The sequence below is a fragment of the Desmodus rotundus genome, chromosome 9, assembly GCF_022682495.2.
Source record: "Desmodus rotundus isolate HL8 chromosome 9, HLdesRot8A.1, whole genome shotgun sequence".
NCBI lineage: Eukaryota > Metazoa > Chordata > Mammalia > Chiroptera > Phyllostomidae > Desmodus > Desmodus rotundus.
In genome coordinates this window covers 3812113-3830591 of record NC_071395.1, presented here as the reverse complement: position 1 = coordinate 3830591, position 18479 = coordinate 3812113, and the positions used below count along the sequence as shown (strand labels likewise).

At 50.3% G+C, this 18479-nt stretch overlaps 1 protein-coding gene across 4 annotated transcripts in view; it reads right to left on the bottom strand.

Annotated features, from left to right (window-relative positions):
- AFG2A (AFG2 AAA ATPase homolog A) overlaps positions 1 to 18479 on the bottom strand; it is a 191930-nt gene that overhangs the window by 11794 nt on the left and 161657 nt on the right. Inside the window, exon 16 of one of the 4 annotated variants that reach the window (XM_053911556.1) lies at positions 7886 to 8066. The exons of the other annotated variants lie outside the window; for them this stretch is intronic. Within the exon in view, the coding sequence (XP_053767531.1) occupies positions 8010 to 8066 (57 nt within the window). The 3' untranslated portion in view covers positions 7886 to 8009. Of the gene's footprint in view, positions 1 to 7885; positions 8067 to 18479 lie in introns of those variants that run through there. 4 annotated transcript variants of the gene reach the window in all.

Here is an 18479-nt window from a genome sequence, read left to right as displayed (position 1 = left end):
GTGCCGTCCCAAGAGACAGAGAGCTCTTCTCTCCCCCCGCACATCAATAAATAAAACTGGATTTGTATTACGGGATAGCACCATTGAGTAAGATACCCTAAAGTGCCCAGCCTACATTCACATTTCTTCTTCATTTTCCACGTCCAAGGAGGGCTCTGTTCCTTCCGACTGATAACACCCCTGGTGCCTGTAAGCCACTGGTTTAGAAACTCACATTATATTATTTTGTTTTAAATCCAAATAAAGCAGCATTGTCTTATCTGTTATATGAACTATGCTATTTCAGGTAGCCCTTCACCTATTTCAGGTAGTTCTGTGTGTTTATTAGCCATATAATAAAGACTCTCAACCTAGGGTCTGTGAATATCTAGGCGGACCTGAGAATATACCGAAACCTATGAAAACATGTGTATGTGTATGCATTTTTCTAGAGAGGGTTCAAAGCTTTCATTACATTCTAAACAAGAACCATAACCCCCAAAGGGTTAAGAACCACTGCATTATAGTAATTATAGCTCAAATTTTAAATCCTGCGAATGCTCCATAATCACACGTCCCCCCCCTTTCCGGACAACTTAGGACGGAGTGCAGCTGGGCTAGAATCTGCGCAGGGCAGGGTCGCACAATGGGGTGGATCGCGGCCAAGGCAGGTAGGGGGGTTTTGCTTTCTTAGACCTTCCTCTTCTTGTAACTCAGAAAAATGCAACAGCGGACCCTACCTGTAACACAGGCTACTGAGGTCTTTATTGCCACGAAGAGGAACTGAAGACCTATGTGTGCCCTGTTCCTTCTACAGAGGGTATTCCCTGTAAATGACCGAGGGTGAGGAGACACTACGGCTGCAAATTTCAGCACACTGGTTAAAAATGCGAAAGCCAAGTTCCCAAAGCAAGATTAGAATGTACAAGTGCGAGGATTAGCTGTGTGTGACTTTAGTTAACCCGCAAGTGAGCTGTTAACTTGGAGTGCTTGTCGGTTTTGATGTGTGGAAATAACACCGCACACAGGCATTCAGACACTGAGGGGTTTTCTTCCTTATCTGCAAAACCACATGGCCTGCTGTCTTCTAAGGAGTGAGACACACTCAGAGCTTTATTTCCCACACATCCATTGAAAAGGGAGAAAAAGAGAAATCTCTTAATTTCACTAATTTGAAAGCAAATAGCGAGGTACAGCTTTTGCCTCTTAACAAAAAATGTGATACAACTTAGAAGAAATTACAAACGCTTGTGAAGGAAAGCCCGTCACTGGCAGGTCAACCATTCTCATTACAGTTGCTCCTGGGCCAGGCCGAGTGGAGAGGAAAGACGGTCTGGTTTACGGAGGCTTCCACCAAGACCCGCACACGCTCTTCTCTCTGACCATGGAGTCCGCGTCACTCAATGCCTATGGAACGGGAACACTCTTTACTATCACCCGAAGTGCTCTGCAAGAACTGTGACCACGGGGTAAAGTCTGTATCAAGCTCGGCAATGACAAAAGCCAGAAAGTCTCCCGAGGAGAGATTAGAAGTGTGGGTGAAGACCAGACTAAAACCGACGGGAAAGGCCCTGCGAGCCGCCGCAGGCATGGAAAGGGCTGCAGGGCGAGAGGGCGGATGAGAGCGCCTGTAGCGAGGGAAGACACCATGACTGAAAAAGCTTTATTTAACGTAACGGGTGGGATTGGTTTGGCATCACAAACGCAGCGGCTGGTGTACTTAAAGAGCTAATGGTGGATTTTTAAAGCACAGATTATCCATCTAGTTTTTAAAAGTCTAAAGACAAAAAAAATGAGTGAATTTGAGTGCATATGTTTAGTGAATATCAGGGCTATACCCACACATTTTACATCATCATTTTAAACTAGGTGAACTGTCCTCAGATTTCGAGCCATAAAAAAAGAAAAAAGGCACCGCGGGAAGGAGACCAGCAGGCCTCTCTCTAAGGGAACAGTTTCCCCGAGACGAGTCACCTGGACACGAGGGGCTCTACAGTGGACACTGTTTCGCAGCCCTCGTCTTGGTGTTCTCTATCGCGAGTGACAAAGGACACACGAAAGCACTCCGGCGTGTTGAAAAGAGGAGAAAACGGCAGCAAGTGCCTCGGCAGGCTGTGCCTTCTCATCTGGAGGTCTCGTCACCCAGCCGCAGAGGGGCCACACCTCGGTGACCAGCACTGGCATCTGACTGGACAGAAACCATACACCTTTCACATGGTGCGTTCAAGGTGTCTTCCGTACACACTTTACAGTTACACTGAAGAATGTGAGCTGGGAGAAATTCTGAGTTACTTTACAGATCCGCCCTGCTCTCTCCCACCCACTCTGTTCTCTTCGGACAAAAAAAGAAACTCCACTGACATGCGTGTGTGCGCGCACACCCACACACACACACCCCCCACACACACTCATTTGCGGATGCAGTGTGAGTTCACAGGCGTGAGCCTTAGCGCTGTGCTGAGCACACTCTGCCATCAGTAGGTCCGAAGCCCACCGTTTATGAATCTTCCAAAAATTAACTGGGCTGTTAAGATCCCATCGCTCTGGCAACAACCCGGCATAGCTGTGCCTTTAGCAAAAGAATTCGGTAATAAAACGAGATTTTACATGCTGAAACAAAGTATTTTAAAACATCTTTCTGCTGATTGCTCTTTTGGTAATATCTGTGGAATTTAAAACCCACCCACACATACACAAATATTCCCATAGAAGATTATGCTAAGTTTTGGGTTAACCTCAGAACTACTAAATTTTTATATCAATCTTCTAATGAACACTTTAGATTTACCTTCTTTTAGAGTAAACCCAAGTCCTGAAAAGTCTTAGAGGCCGCATGCTCCCGGACTGCTGGGGCGAGCGTGCCAGGCAGCCCTGCCCCACCAGGGAGCCCCAAGCTTTCGTGCAGCCTGCCCGGCACCTCTGGACGAGGTGGGCGTGCCCCCCAGACAGGCGCCCCCGTCTGCGGATCACTAGGGCTCGCCTGCTCTGATGGAGACCCAGAGCAGCACAGCGGGCTTCATCCCAGGGCCAGGGCTGGGGTGCCGCTCAGAGGCTCCCTGACTTCGCCTCGGCTCCTCTCCGTACTTCCGCTTTGTGCCTCTCACCTGAGTGGGTTTTCCCGCGTGGCACAAAACGTGGCAGGGCAACGTGGAGCTTTGTAACTGTCAGGTTTAGCCACCGGCAGGTCCTTATTTTTCTCAGTTCCAGTAACCAAACCCCTGTGGCAAGTCTCTGATCGGCCTGGTGTAGTCTCCGTGGCTGGAGAAAGGCCACAGGGTCATTTCCTGTGCCCCGAATCAACTGTGTATGGGGGGGGGCACCCTGGAGGGACAGGACAACACTGTCATTTTCAGGGGTGGTGAAGAGCCTCGGGAGGCGGGATGTGGAGCCATGTGGGCAGGCCTGTGCTGACTGGCTGGGGGACGAGAGAGGACGCGGAGAGGGGCCTTTATCCTCTTCTGTGCACCGGAACCTGGGGTGCTCACACACTGCTTCCTCTCAAGTGCTGTCTTGGCAACACATTGCCTCCCAATGTTCTGTTCAAAAGCGGCCACTGTGGAACCGTGTGTGCCCAGTGGGCACGTGCCCTGCCCCCACTCTGGTCACGGTTCCAGCATGCACACAGCCTGCTGTGGCGGGGCCGCTGTCCCTAGCTGCCACTGTCTTGGGCTATACAAGTGGCTTCCAGGTGACAGGTGCCATCCGACTAGAAGGCTGGAACACCTCGAGGGCCACCGGTCAAGTTCTCCCAACTGATTATGGACGCCACAGGGAACACTAAAGCTGTTCTTTCTGGGCGATGACTTCAGTGCAGGCCATGATCACAGCGTGAAGTTATCTTCCTGTCAAATCTGTTTTCTTTCTTGGCAACTGGAACAGCCCCAATGAACATCAGAAAAGAAAACAAAAACTCAATTTTTGGGGTGGGGGAGGGGTCATAAATGGCTAATTAGACTTCAAGGCTCCAGTCTGGAGCTGTTCAATTTGGAAGTTTGTGAAACTTTTATTTGGAGACATTCCCTAAATCCAATTAAAATCATGCACGTGACTGGCAATGCATGTTGGCAAGGCCGAAGGAGGGGCAGACCGTGGTGGACACGTCCCCAGTGTGCGGGGCTCCGGCCCCTTTCTCCCGTCTAAGTGGCTGGAGAGGATTGGAAGTGTCTCCCACGACAGCTCCGCTGCCCTCGGTAAGAGTGCCAGATTCCTGCTGCAGAGAACGGAGCAGGGAGGCAGGGGGAGACGAGACTGGAGTCCTCAGAAGCAGTGGAGGAAGAGAGCGCACCCCACCCCACCCCCACCCCCCCCGCCCCCGTCTCATTTACACGGAAAGAGAAAGGAAAACGGCAGCAGAGAGAATGCCGTGCAGTGACCACTCATCCGCCTGCTCCCGGCTTTGACACGACCACCACGCGCCAGTGCAGGGGCGCCGGCGCTCCTGTTCTCGCCCAACACTGCGCTGCGCGCTGGGAAGCACATCCTAGAGTCATAATCTGCACTTAACGCGCAGACACTTCAGCGCACAGCTCTAAAGGAACGCTTTTTAAAAAAGGCGTAACATCATTATCGCCCATAAAAACAGCAGTAACTTCTTAACGTTATCAATATTTAGTCTCAAAACTTTGCCAATTACACATAATTGCATTTCACAGACAGTCTGATCAAACTGGGATCAAAGTAAGAACCACACATTAAATTTAGTTCACATGCCTCACATCTAAAGGGTAGCTCTCCCTCTTCTCCTTGCAGTTCCTGTTGAAGAAACACGTCCTCTATAGTTTCCACGCTCCTCGTTTCCAACAGTGTCCCCGGGGTGCGACTTAACACATCCCTCGGCCTGCACTTCCTGTCAGCTCAGAACGGGGTCTGGAGCCTGGGCGGACCCAGGCTGGATTCTCGGGACTGGAACCACGGGGATGCCTGCGACGCCCGGCCGGCGTTCTTCTTGTGGTGCGGCAGCCACTGGTGAGTGCCCGGCCCTCCTCCTTCACCGAGGGTTGGAAATGCTGCTATCCATCCTGCTTCTGTTCTTCCCTCTTCGCTCACTGGCTGGGATATACTTGGTCATTTGTTTTCTGGCTGGGTAGCTTTCCACACGCTCTTGCCACCTTTTTAGATAAATCTGAGCACACTACTCACAGTTTTCTCTATTTGCCTCTTCACTGGACCACTGCAAATCACGGAGCAGGTTACAGAGAGCTGCTTCTCGTTCTTCTGACAGCTGCACAGCTTATGCGACCAGACCCTGAGCAATGGGCACCTGAGGGGTTTTCCGTCTTCTGTTCCGTTTTAGGGTTTTTTATATGTCATTCAAAGTTTAATGGCAGTTGAAGGATAAAAGATTCCAGCATCTTGCTTTTCCCACCATCACTTGTCCAAAACTTTAGAAAAGGTGAGTGTTGGAAATCCAGTTTCCTGGCTCCTCTGCTTACCTGCTTCTCCCTATTTTTCACGTTGCTCATCCTGGAAGAGCCTTTCCAGACCTCCAGCCTCTCACAGGCCCCGGCCCAGCTCAGCCTCTCTGCACCTCCCAGAGGCGCCAGGCCACAGAACCTGGCTTTCAACTGAAGCCTGGCTACTGGAGTGGACCCCCACCGTCCCACCTCTGGGGCTGCCGGCTGCCAACACTCTGCCGCAGGTAAAGGAACGTCCGAGCAGCAGGCTTCTGGTGGGACCGAGGTCAGCTCAGGTTCAGCGCCTAAGCTGCTGCCAGGGGCGGTACCATGGGCTGGGGAGGCAGGACAGGACAAGGACATTCAGGATTCCTTTTCGACCCTGGCGATTCCAACCAGTGTGACTCTCCTGCCTTGACTTTTCAGGTACATGGGAACGCGGCTCTAACTCTCCAAAGATCACACACTCCCACACCACAGACAGTTCTGAAGTAGCCATGGTGTCACTGGCCCCTGGTTTCTAGCTTTTACCTACGACCTCGCAAAGAATGAATCCACTCTCACGTCTTCCAATGCCTCTGCTCCATGCACACATTTGAAAGATTCATGTTCAACTCAGGCTTTTGAAACATTCATCTTCCACTCAGGCTCCTCGCGCCCAAAGCCATCATGACCTGAAAACTGCTGGCCTCACTAACTCATTCTCAGCGACACACCCTCCTTGTCGTCCAGGCCCTACCCGTGCTAACACATGACCCTCAGTCTGACCATGTCCCCTGTTTCCAAGATTGACTTACCTGGAGTCATGTGAAAACTCAGAAGGACAATCCTACTCAGAAGGGGCCAACAAGTGGGGAGGCAGGGCAGAAGGGAGTCCTTGGCAGCAGCTCTGCCTGCTTCTTGGCTGCACCCTGGGGACACACATGAGATGAAGCCCTGGTGGCCCGCTGGTCGGATGTGACGATGTGTGAGACCCACCGAATAGGTGCCAACCTGAGCCTAGGAGAGCAGTGACCCCCACGCCCAGGACAATCAACCCTGATGAGTGAGGGGAGCTGATGACGTGAGCCCGGGCCCTCCTAGGAGACAGAGTGGTCCCACAAGAGAGGGGCCTGAGCCACACCACAGTAGCAGCACGGAGGGCTGGCATGAGAGCCAGAGGGAGGGAAGGAGGGAGGGTGTTCCCTGCTCCCAAGTCCCCTTGAGGCCCGCCCCGCTGGCCCAGCCGCCAGGGACGCCCATCAGTGGTGGTGCTTCTGTCACAGATGCACAGGCCGGTCAGAGCACAGCTCTTCCCTACTTCCTTCTGCAAAACTGCCAGCAGAACTACATCCTTGTTCCTGGTCCCCCAAGTGACAAGTCAGCAACAGGACTCCGTGACCAGCACAAAGTGTGATTTGTGAAGGTGTGACAATTTCTGAGAAGCAGAAAATCTGCTTTCTAGAATTTTTTTCAGACGCAGAAAGGATTTTGTAAGAAGAAACATTTTGTAAAAAGAAAAATTACTAGCTATTTAAGCCAAAAAACACTTTGCGGTGGCTTAGATTTCATACATTAGAAAGTGTACGATCGGCCCTGGCCAGGGTGGCTCACTTGGCTGGAGCGTCATCTTGTAAACCAAAGGTTGTGGGTTCGATCCCCAGTTAGGGCACACACCTAGGTTGCAGGTTAGGTCCCTGGACAGGTCACGTACGAGAGGTCCCCAGTCGGGGCACACACGAGAGACAGCCAACAGATGTTTTCTCTTGCATTGATGTTTCTCTCTCTCTCCCCCCCTTCCATAGCTATAAACAGACGCACTTTGAGTTGTAAGGATGTTGAAGCCAGTGTTTGCTTTAGAGGAAGGGAGGGCTGCTCTACGCAGCCAACTCACTCGGGGAAACCGAGGCAGAGGTCACTGTTCTACGCTCCTGGGAAGCAGGGACTTAAAGACGTGGAGTTTGAAGGGGGAAGAAGACAACCACATCAGCGCTGACTTAGGTCAGTGACGTGCCTGACCTATGCGAAGCCTATCATGCTGGGACGGCAGGTAACACGGATGATGACAACAGTGACCGGTGCCACTGCCACTGCCCCCTCCCCTTCCAGTGCTCAGACTGCACAGCCGCAAGTCATCCAACAGTCCAACCCCCCACTCCATCTACACGTGAAGAAAGCCACACGGAAGAGTCTAAGCACACCTGGCCCACATCTCGCAAACAGGTAAGGGACGGGTCCAGCGGTAAGCCCAGAGCTGCATGGCTCCCTGCCTCTGCGCTGCCTGCCAAACCCGCCTGTGCCCCCAGGAGCTCAGGTGGCCGGCGGCAAGGCCCTACATGTGAAGGAACACTGCTGAGTGAGGCACAGAGGTGGCACAGGGGGCTGTGTCTGGGGGCTGTGTCCAGGGGCTCAACAGCAGCCTCTTCGGGGGCGGGGGCAGTGTGGGGGGAAGAGAGGGAGAGGTGTTCCAGACTGCTCAGGTCTCAGGCCCAGGGAAGTGGGGGAAGGAGAAGGGCGAGAGTGCAGGGAGAGACGCAGTCCAAGAAATGGACCCTGGGAATGCTTCAGCTCCACTCCTGCCAGGAGAGGAGTCTGCACCAGCGAGGTCCGATGTCACACAGGAAACCGAGACAGTCCACGTGGAGAGCGGAGAGGGTTTCAGGAAGGAGGCTGAATCCAGGCAGGTACGGCAGGGAGGCCAGCAGAGGTTACCTGCTGCAGGTGAGGAGAGAGGGCACAGAGGGGATGGACACGTGAATCAGACCTGAGGATGGGAGGTGGGTGCATCAGCCTTGTAAGAACTTTGGCAGTAAAAGGAGACAGGTTGTAAACCAGGAGTAACAACAATCTAAGAAAGGTTTAAAAAAGAGTACATTACTCAAAAGAGGATGTAAAACAAGAAATGGTTGTTTCCAGAGTTAATTTTTAATTTCCTGAGTTCGCTGCTGTAGGACTCCGAACTACTGTGGCACTCACACCCTGGCACGCATCTGCACTCCACCGTGGGGCGAGACGCACCGCGGCTCAGACAGAACCAAACATCCTCTGTCAAACCCCACCACGTCCTCACACTCCGGCCCCCCAGCAATTCCAGCTGTAGCATGACGGCTACAGGTAGGACAGGTGCCCCAAAATGCAGCTCAGGAGAGTGTACTGGACGAACACTAGCACACAAAACCCCCATGCCATGTGCAGCAGCGACCGCTCAAAACCTTCAGACCCCTCATTGCCAAGTGCTCTCCCTTCGTGTTCACGTTCTACTTGCTCTACCTTAGGTCACCCCCCAATCATGCTGCCACCTACTACCGGTGATTCTATTAGACCTAAAAGTGTCCGTAAACAAATGAAAAATACTGACTCCCATTCCTGAAAGGCCTGCTTCCAATTTTCAGGAGGAAATTAAATAATGTATAAATCAAACACTGGGCCTAAGCCCAGGCAGCTGAACATCGTTCTGTCCTTTCAAGGCAAAGAGGAAGTGTCTGCTTTGGCAGCGAGTGCCAAGGGGGATGAAGCTGCGCCGTGGCCCCACGTGAAAGTGATTCGGGATAATCGGGGGTGCCTGCAAATAGGTGAAAAATGGGGCCACATACTAACAAGGAACTTTTTATGGAAGTAAAATAACGTATGATGATCAAACCCGCACCTTAAAAACGCAGCAGGTTGGGGACCGGCGTGGCAGTAGAGGGAAGGGAGAGCAGACCGGGAGAACAGAGCTGACCAGTAGAGGGAGAGCCAAATGTTTCCCGCCCTCCTCACTGACGGCAGGCTCCCTGTGTGATTTCTCTGCAATCGTAACTGTCAAATTCAAGAAGACCCAAGTGTGAAGGGAAAGAGGGGGTGGGGAGGAGAGAGGGAAGAGAGGCACGGGAGGGACGGAGGGAGATGGAGAGAGAGTATACAGGAATAACGGGTGTGGGCAGAGTGGCAGACGGGAAAAGTTATTCACACCAGGGGCCAACAACTGTGCCCCGTGAAGGGCCAGGCAGCCAGCTCGCAGGCTCGTGGGGCGCAGTCCCTCCTGTCACTGCTCACACCTGCCCTGTCTCGGGACGGCGGCCACAGGCAATCTAGGTCTGGTCCAACTTCGTGAGCAGTGAAACCAAAACTTCATGCATTTCCCCTTTTCTTTTAATTTTTCTTCAATCCTAACCATGTCCAGCCCCTGGGCCTCACAAAGCAGATGGTGACACGCGTGTGGCCTCAGACCGCGGTGTGCAGCACGCTCGTTCACACAGGTCACTCCCTCCACTCTACCCAGGAAGATCCTACAAAACTGCCAGGGGTTCAGGTTCGAGAACCTGCTGTTTTTTCAAGCTGAACAGAAAGATGGGAGCCGTGGCAGAAAGCACTCATTTTGAAGCAACGGCAGACTCTCTAACCCTGTAAAAACAAACAAATAAACAAACAAGCCTCTCTACTTGCTTCTCCAGCAGGGCACTCACACTGGCCTGGGAACAAAGCTGATGCTGTAAGAAATTCAAGACAAGTGCTATAAACCATTAATGTGCAGCAGTAGTCAGGGACCAAGAATGATTTAAAAATAGCACCCCCTTGATCAGAATGTAACGTTTTATAAACTTCCTTGGCATCATAATGCGAGTCTGGAATCCCACAGGAGTCTCCACTGCGGCTCTAGAGAGCTGGGGACCGCACAGGCGTCTCCGGGGGACCTGCACTGTACAGACCCCGGGGCGGGGGCAGGGGTGGGGGGAACACGCATGGCATGGAGCACCTGACCCCAACCTGCAGAAGAAAAGGGGACAGGAACAGGCAGGCAGCTGTGCTCGTAGCTCCTGTGAAGCAAGGTCATCTTCACACACCCAGTGTTGGCCACAGAGCCAACACTGACCCCCCATCCCGTCCCCTCCCTCCTCGGTCTCTCTCCTCCCTCCCCGCTTTGCCTTGACTCATTTAGTTGAACCAACAAAGCCTTCTGTGGCGAACTGCCTCCGCCACTCCAGCCCTCTGAGAAGCCCGTCCCAGTGTCCGTCCCTCTGTTCACCCCCTGCCTCCCCTCCCCTCAGCCCCACACCTTTTTACTGTCCCTGTACCTCTGCCTTTTCCAGAATGTCACTGAGTTGGAATCAAACAGTATGCAGCCTTTTCAGACTGGCCGCTTGGTGATACGCACTTAAGGTTCCTCAGGCCTTTTCCTGGCTTCTCGGGGCCCTTCTTCTAGTCGGATCTGATGGACCACGTTTATTTGTCCGCTCACTTCCTGAAGGACATCTCAGTCGCTTCCACAGTGTTTGTACTCATTCTTCTTTTATTTTAATACCTTTCTTCTGCTTTCAAGTCGGAGCATGTCAAAATAGGCTCTTAACTAGCAACCCAAACAACCTGAAAATAACTATGAAGACACTGAGGCCCCTAACAGAGGTGACGTGACTGGCCGTGGCCCTGAACCCCTCCCGGGCACGTGCCTGAGCCTGGCCTGCACCCCTCCCATGCAGAAGCTGCCCGGTCCGCACCAGTGCCTGCAGGTCCAGAGACCCGCCAGCCTCCGGATGAGGGCGTTTCACCCAGGCTTCACACCCCAAACGCTGCCTTTCCCCTGCGTCCAGCATTATCAGAGAATGTGACTCACACACCTCAAAACCATTTCCCAGTCATTTGATACGCAGGTAACGATGTACACTTCACAGTCACTCCAGGAGGTGCTGTCACCATAACCGTGATGCAGGGAAAGACGCCCAAGGCCAGGGGGCCCATAAACGGCAGAGACGGGGCTCACACCCGGGTGCGCCGAATTCCAGAGGCTGAGCTCTGGTCTCTCTGCTGGACTTCTGGTGCATGTGTATTGTATACCCATTTCTTGTAGTTGAAGCTTTAAGGAATCTATTTTTTTAAACCAGAGATAAAGTGAACTCACTATAAGGGAATAATTAATAAATTTCAGGTTTCTTTACCACGGTCCTACATCCCGGGGTCTAGCTGTCTGCAAGGTGCCAGGTGCCATGTGCACTATAAGCAGCACAGACTGGGATTTAAAACTGCTCAGCACTTCGGCAGACGACGCGCCGCGACGTGGAAACCTAACTACGTTCTGGGCCGTGCTTGTCCACCGAGCAGCGCAGCTGCTGTAAGCACGCCTCTGCCACGTGGTTTAGGCCTTCACAGCTTCCAACGCAGAAGGTGAGGCACAGGCCAACGGAGCCAGCCAGCTCAGACCACGGGCGGGACTGCCGCAGGACCTTCCTTTCCCTCCTCCCGCCCCCAGAGACCAGCGAGATGAAGAGACAGTTGCAGGGGAGGCAATTTAAAAGAACGAACCATACGTGAGCAGAACAGGTGACCAGAACTGACTGCAAACACCCCTAACAACCTCATCTGCATCCCCCACAAGGGGCTCACCACTGGTTCCGGCAGCCCCAGAAGTCATTCACCCGACTGGGAAGGTCAGACGCACGGGGAGGGATGGGATACTACACGGTGCGTCTGTCTGTGGTTGTTGACATGAAACTGGACCACCCAATGCGGTGAGAACAGTGGAAACTGGAGGTGAAAAAAAAAAGGCAACCATAAAAGGGTCTGAGAAAGAAGTACTGCAAAAAGAAAAAAGAGCAGACATAACCTAATTAAAATACAAAATATCCCCAGAACGCTTGGATGCGAAGGCGAATGCATCTGCAAAACTCAAGAAAGCACAGCACTCAATCCCGCAGCTTACGAGCTGCTTCTGACCCAGCAGCAACTGCGACTCCTCCTCTTACAGAAAACCACGCCCTCAGGAAACCAGATCGGGACCAAAGAGTCTCCAACCACAGTGCTGCCAGCACTCTGGCGCGACCCCGTGATGGTTCTTCATTCTGGGGTCTTGCCTAGGTGCTTCTGCCTAAGAACGGCGTGCAGGCAGTAGCAGACGCCTCTCCAAACCCGGGGACTACTCCGGCAGGGAGTCAACAGTCCTTCCCAGAGTCAATCAGTGCCCAAAGCACTTGGACAGGGAACTGGGCAACAGGATGTGATGGGCTTTAACAACAACTATGTACTCTCTTGTATAATTCACCCGAACCTCGCCCAAACCTGCTATCATCAGATACCTAGACGCACCCCAAGGGAAGAGGCAGCGAGCGAAGTCTCTGTCTGCGGGAGTGTCCGTTACTGCAGCGGAGACTCGGAGGGCCCGGAGACTCAGAGGGCCCAGAGACTCCCAGGGACATGCACGCCTCTCCTGACCGGACAGGACTGCACACTGGGAAGTGCAGCCAGCGTCAAGGCAACTGTGCTCTTCCCGCCCTTCCCTCAGCACGCGCTCGGCAGGTTCAAGCTGCCGGCCAGGCGCTGCTGGTCTTCGCTCATCGCTCAGGTCACTCTGAGATCCTGGTGCCTTTCTGCTGCAGTACAAAGGCGTTACTTCTAGAACATGGGAATGATTCTTGGACTATTGCAGAAGGGCAGGCATTAGAATAATTGAGAAAACCCTTGAAGACTACACTGAGCCACAACTCACATACTGTAAGCACTAATTCTCTGGGATAGTGAATATGGGACTAGGTTATCAAGCAGGTCAGAGTAAGTCTCTCTCTCTCTCTCTCTCTCTCTCTCTCTCTCTCTCTCTCACACACACACACACACACACACACACACACACACACACACACACACACTACAGCCACTTGCCCGCTCCTCCCCACACCCACTCCGCTCTCGAGACTACCAATTCTAACTTCTTAAACTGTTACTTTGGAGGGTGCCTGTCTTTAAGTCCTGACTCACCAACCTCAGACATTCTTTATGAATCTGGTGCTGATACACGTACATTTAGCGCATCTACACCTCCCCTTTCCTTTTTAAATCCTGGTAACAGTAAACAGCGCTTGAGCCTCTGCTGCTGCTTCTGGTATCCACAGTTTACATCTCGAGCCTCACTGTGTAAGATTAGGACGTTAACGTCACTTTCCTCCATGTGCTTCTCTGTCCCCTTCCTTCTGTTCTGGGAGCACCACCAGGCTGGGACCACGGCCTGTCTGCAAATGCAGTTAACACGGAACGGCCACGCAAGCCCTCTGCTGACTCCCCTATCCCAGCTGGCCCGGGCCGCGGGGCCCCTCTCCCTCCACCTGTCCCGCCCCTGAGCCGACCTGCTCCCCATCCCACTCCCCACCCCGCTCCAAGTGGACAGGGGCCCCGCCCTCACACTTGCCATCACTGCTCTTTCCATGGCATCCTAATTCCAGAATTTCTCACTTTGTGAACAAGAGCGCATGTTGAGTCCCTTCTAGAATATTAGCAAAACCTTTATTCAATCCACAGGTTTCTAAAATTTGGTTTGGCACACAGGCTAGGTTAAAAATCACTTTCCACAAGGGCTGAAGGAAATCTTCCAGCATCAGTACCTTTGTCTGCTCCCCCAATAAGCCTCCTTCCCCTGCTACTATTCCAGTGAAATACTGGATATCCAAGGAAATCAGGATGTGAGGGTGAAGGCTTTGGAGGTGCACTTGGGGTTAAATCTTGGGGCTGTTAACTGTGAGACCTTGAAAGGAGGCTCCTGTTTCTTCTCTGTAAAATGAGCATATTAATTTTGTACCTTATACGGTTGTATCAACTTAGGTGACTACGTGAAGCACTTACGTCTAGCACACGGTAAACGCTCAACAGACCTGTGGCAAACACCACTGATACTGTTAGTATAGTTCTGGTTACTGAATGTGTAATGAAGGCCAACAGAGAATCTGGTGGCTGTGGACTAACTTTTGTCTACCCTTTCCTCCCCAGTGACAGTCATTTACTGCCCAGGTCAGGAAGTCAGGGGAGCAGTCCAGGAGGCTTCCATTTCACACGTCCCTATAAGCTTCTACAGGCGGATATGCTCCCTCTCCGGCTGTGACCTGTCTAATTCCTGAAGTTCCAGCTCTTCTGGAGCGCTTCCCGGAGAAGAACTGAAGTTGCTGGTGGGGTTCGGATGTGCGATGACTGTAAGCAAAGCGACTCCGAACTGACTGCACGGCCACGGGGCGTCCAGTACTGGAGACCGGGGGAGGGTGACGGTGTGAACAGCGGGCCAGCAGGAAGGGACAAAGAGGGGAAGTTTATAGGCTCAAGACATAATCATGCATCATCATGTTTTGCAAATAGCAAAATCCTAAAGATGAGCTTCGTGTGTGTTTAGTGAGGGAAGGTCTCCTGAACTCACAGTGGTGTTTTCACGACATCCACACACACAGAAAACGGGTTATCTGTCAACAGCCATTTGCAACGGAAAGCAAAACATTTCCTAGCAGACAGAAGCTCCACGGTGTCACCTGACTGCCGGACTGCTGGTGTCACCTGAGCTTCAAGGCTGAGTGATGGCATTGTGGGCTGCCTTTGCCGAGTGGTGGAGGCATTTCTGAGTCGATAGGAAAGATCACCCTGGCCAGCACCGCAGAGAATTTCACTGTGTACTACACGGCATGTTATTGTTGATGTCGTGATTCTTAGTATGCGAAATACTGATTGTTTTAAACTTTTAAAAACGAGTACAGGTAAATCTTATTCATGTTCTAGCCAGAAAACCAAAATGACCAACATCATTTGGGGGCCATTAAAAAAAAAACCCAACCAGTGATGTATTAAGGATAAATCCCAAGGGAGAAGTTTAGCTGTAGGGCCAGGATGACTTTCCAGTGTAAGTCACAAATGGCAAAGGCGAAGCTTCAACTTCATTCAGCTGTGTGTGTGTCACAGTCCATCAAGTGAACTAGGGGTATGCAGCACCCAGGGAACTTCGTTGTAAGCAGTGAGTAAGCCAGAAACCAAAAGAGAGCAAGAGCAAGAGAGCAAGCTGGCTCAGTTGGTGGGAGCATCGTCGCACATACCAAAAGGCTGTGGGTTTGATCCCCGGTCAGGGCACATGCCTAGCCTGCAGGTTCAATTTCCCGTTGGGGCACGACCCCCCGCCCCCAACTCCCACTGATTGGCTGCCTCCCACACATCATTATCTCTCTCTCTTTCCCTTCCTCCCTCCCTAAAATCAATAAATATGTCCTTGCTTGAGGATTTTTAAAAGTTATAAACCATCTCAATTTTAAAAGGACAAAAATAAGCTAGTAAGCAAATATGGTAACTTCTATTTATAAGCACTTATAAAGCATCAATTGATTCAAATAATTTCTTTTTACAGAGAGGATACATTTACTGCCTTATTAAATATATTTTGAAAGAAAAAATGAATAATTCATTAAAGTTAAAAACTGCTTCCCTGGGAAAGATACAGTTTAGAGCATGAAAAGATGAGCCGCTGACCGGGAGAAAATCTTCAGTAAATGCAAACCTGACAAAGGAGTGGCATCTAAAATACACAAAGAGCTTTCAAAATTCAACAATAAGAAAAGAACCCAATTAAAAAATGGGCAAAACATCTGAACGGACAGCTCACCAGAAAAGACACATGGATGGCCAAGAAGCGCGTGCCGAGGACAAGGGCCCACAGGAACGCCGGCTCCCTGCCGGGGGGATGCAGGATGGCAGCCGCAGCAGAACACAGTTGCTGTTTCTCATAACACTAAACACGTTCTTAGCAATCGCACCCTATTCAGCCTTGACAACACCCCCGCAGAGATCAGTGCTACCGTGGATGAGACGGGGCGGCAAGTTTGTGACGTGACTTCCATAGCACGGTCTTTGGGAAACTACTGGAAGCTGTACAGGAAGCGCCGGGCCAGCTTCTGCGAGCAGCTGCTGTGCGTGTGCGTCGTCCTCACCCATTAGGACCAACTCAGCTTTGTAACAGGGAAATTCATTTCGAAAGAACACCTTCTGGGTTCATCTCTCCCCTAGTCTCCAGGTCCGACACTTAGGCTTATAACACAATGGGGAAAATGCTGAGGACTATTGTTTTTTATATCCAAGAGTGTTGACCTTTTATACTTTCAAGGATTCTTGCAAGAAGTTAATGCTGGGCAAACTAAACTCGATTCTTGCTTTTAAATATAAATCCACTCCTTTTGAAGTGAATAAAAATATGCCAAGGAGCTACTTTTGCTACTATTGAACAATGCCTGGTCCAAATGCCAAAAACAGTGTAAGCAATTAAGAAAATTTTTTTGAAGAAAAAGAGAAAATAATTAATTTATGATTTGCAACTTCCATAATGATAAAAGTGGCATGTGCGTTATACCCGTTTCTTGCTGCTAAATAATCAGGGAAACTCTCCTACAAATATAAAAACCAAACTCATTCTCCAGATTTTAGTGGGAAAAAGAGAGCTAGCCATTATTAAAGAACATAAGAAATAATATTTGGAGGTTAAAAACAAACAAAACAAATAAGGAGCCATGCAAATCTTAAGTTTCTACTTTTCCTTGTAGCATAAGGTAAAGTCTGAATCTGTTTTCAAATTTTCCAAACCTAGTGGAGGTTATATTTGGGAGCAACTACACCACAATTCTGAACACCCATTTTACAGAGTTGGTGACATTCTACCAGAACTGAGAATCGCTGTCACTCAGGGACATCACCATCACACACTCGACAAACACACGGCGTTGTGTGCTTCGCGTCCGGCGTCTGAGCCTCCCCGGGACACTCGCTGGGCTTCGCCCCTCACCTGAACGACAGCACAGGTCACTAGGAGCTCGTACCTCCTGACCAATCATTCCGGTCGAAACAGAGCCCTCCACCTTCAAAAAGTTGCTAGGGTCACTACTTTTTTCTTCTTAATTAACAAAACTTAGGTTAAGAAAAAAAGAAGTTGTACACAAGGAACTAGAAATTATGTTAACAAATATGTTGGTATAGGGATATTATGTAGACAGTTTGTAAAAAAAAAGAGAACTTTATACACTTGAAAGTAAAAAATAGTATAAATCTTTAACAAGGAAAAAATAAAAATAGGTCTTACAGATGTTTATAAATATGAACCAGCTGAAAAAAAGGCTGCACGTAACTCTGAAATACAGTTTGAATTCAAAGGCCACACCACTAAACTGAAAACATGCCACACACATAAGACGCTCATTATTAGCATCCATAAAATTGAAGGCAACAAAATACGGAAAAATCGGAAATTTTGTAATATTAGAGATCAATTACATTGGATTTGTTGGTTATGAAAGTGTAACAGAAGTAATTTATTGGGCACTGGCTGCGAATTTTGTCCAGGGACCTGGACACCGGCCCCATGAGGCCGGGCCGCTCTCACCCTGACGCACCAGGGGCGTGGTCACCAGCTAGCGAACTTGGCATCCGGGCTTAGATCTTCCTCATTCCACGACCCACTTGCTTAACTGATGCACCTGCACCCAGCACGAAGCGTTCTTAGAAGAAACAGTTTTCATGTATGTCGGTGGCATACTTTTTGTACACAGATATTACTATTCTAAGAAATTAGCCATCTATCGATCTCTTCGGGTATATAACCAGACAAAAAACTCTGCCAGATTCTGTATGACAAAATTAATAGTATATGTTGCATATCATTTTTATAATCATAAGCTCCTCTAAAGTTGGAAGAACCCCCAAATTTTGTCACTCTTTTGAAGATGAAGAAGCAAAGATGAAATGTTTGTGCAAAAATTCTGGAGAGCCAGCATGAGTCAACAGAAAGCCTGAGAACCTGGAGAGGAGACACCAGGTGGGTTGTTAAAACGCCCAAATCAGCGGCACTCCGGCCTGAGTCGTTCTCTGCAGATACAGATTCAGCCGGGGGACCAGGCTTGGGGACCAGATTATCAAGTAGGTCTTGACTAGCGTGTTTCCTTGCTAGACTGCTTCCCGATAAAGGCTGCAATATTTGGTTGTGAGATGCTGTGTGAAGTCTGTTGCCAGCCAGCCGGCCTCTCATCCAACATCCACTTCCTTTCTGACTAATGCTTCTTGTAATCTGACAGCAGTTGTGAGCACCTGGCAGGGAGTCAGCGCTGCAGGTATGGCGGCACAGGATGTTCTGGAGGATGACTCGCTTTGCTGTAAACATCCCAGCTGAGACAGCCCTCAGGTAAGCTGAATTAAGGCTCTTTTACTGCCAATTTACGTTGGAGTTGAAGTTTGGAAAGAGAGAATGTTTACATCTCTATAAACTAGAAGTTTGAAAAACTGTAACTTAAACATTATGACTTGAAACTTTTACTTACTTTCCTAATAAGGAGTTTAGGAGAAAACTGAGCTATTGTAGTATATTTCCACTTTATAACACTTTTT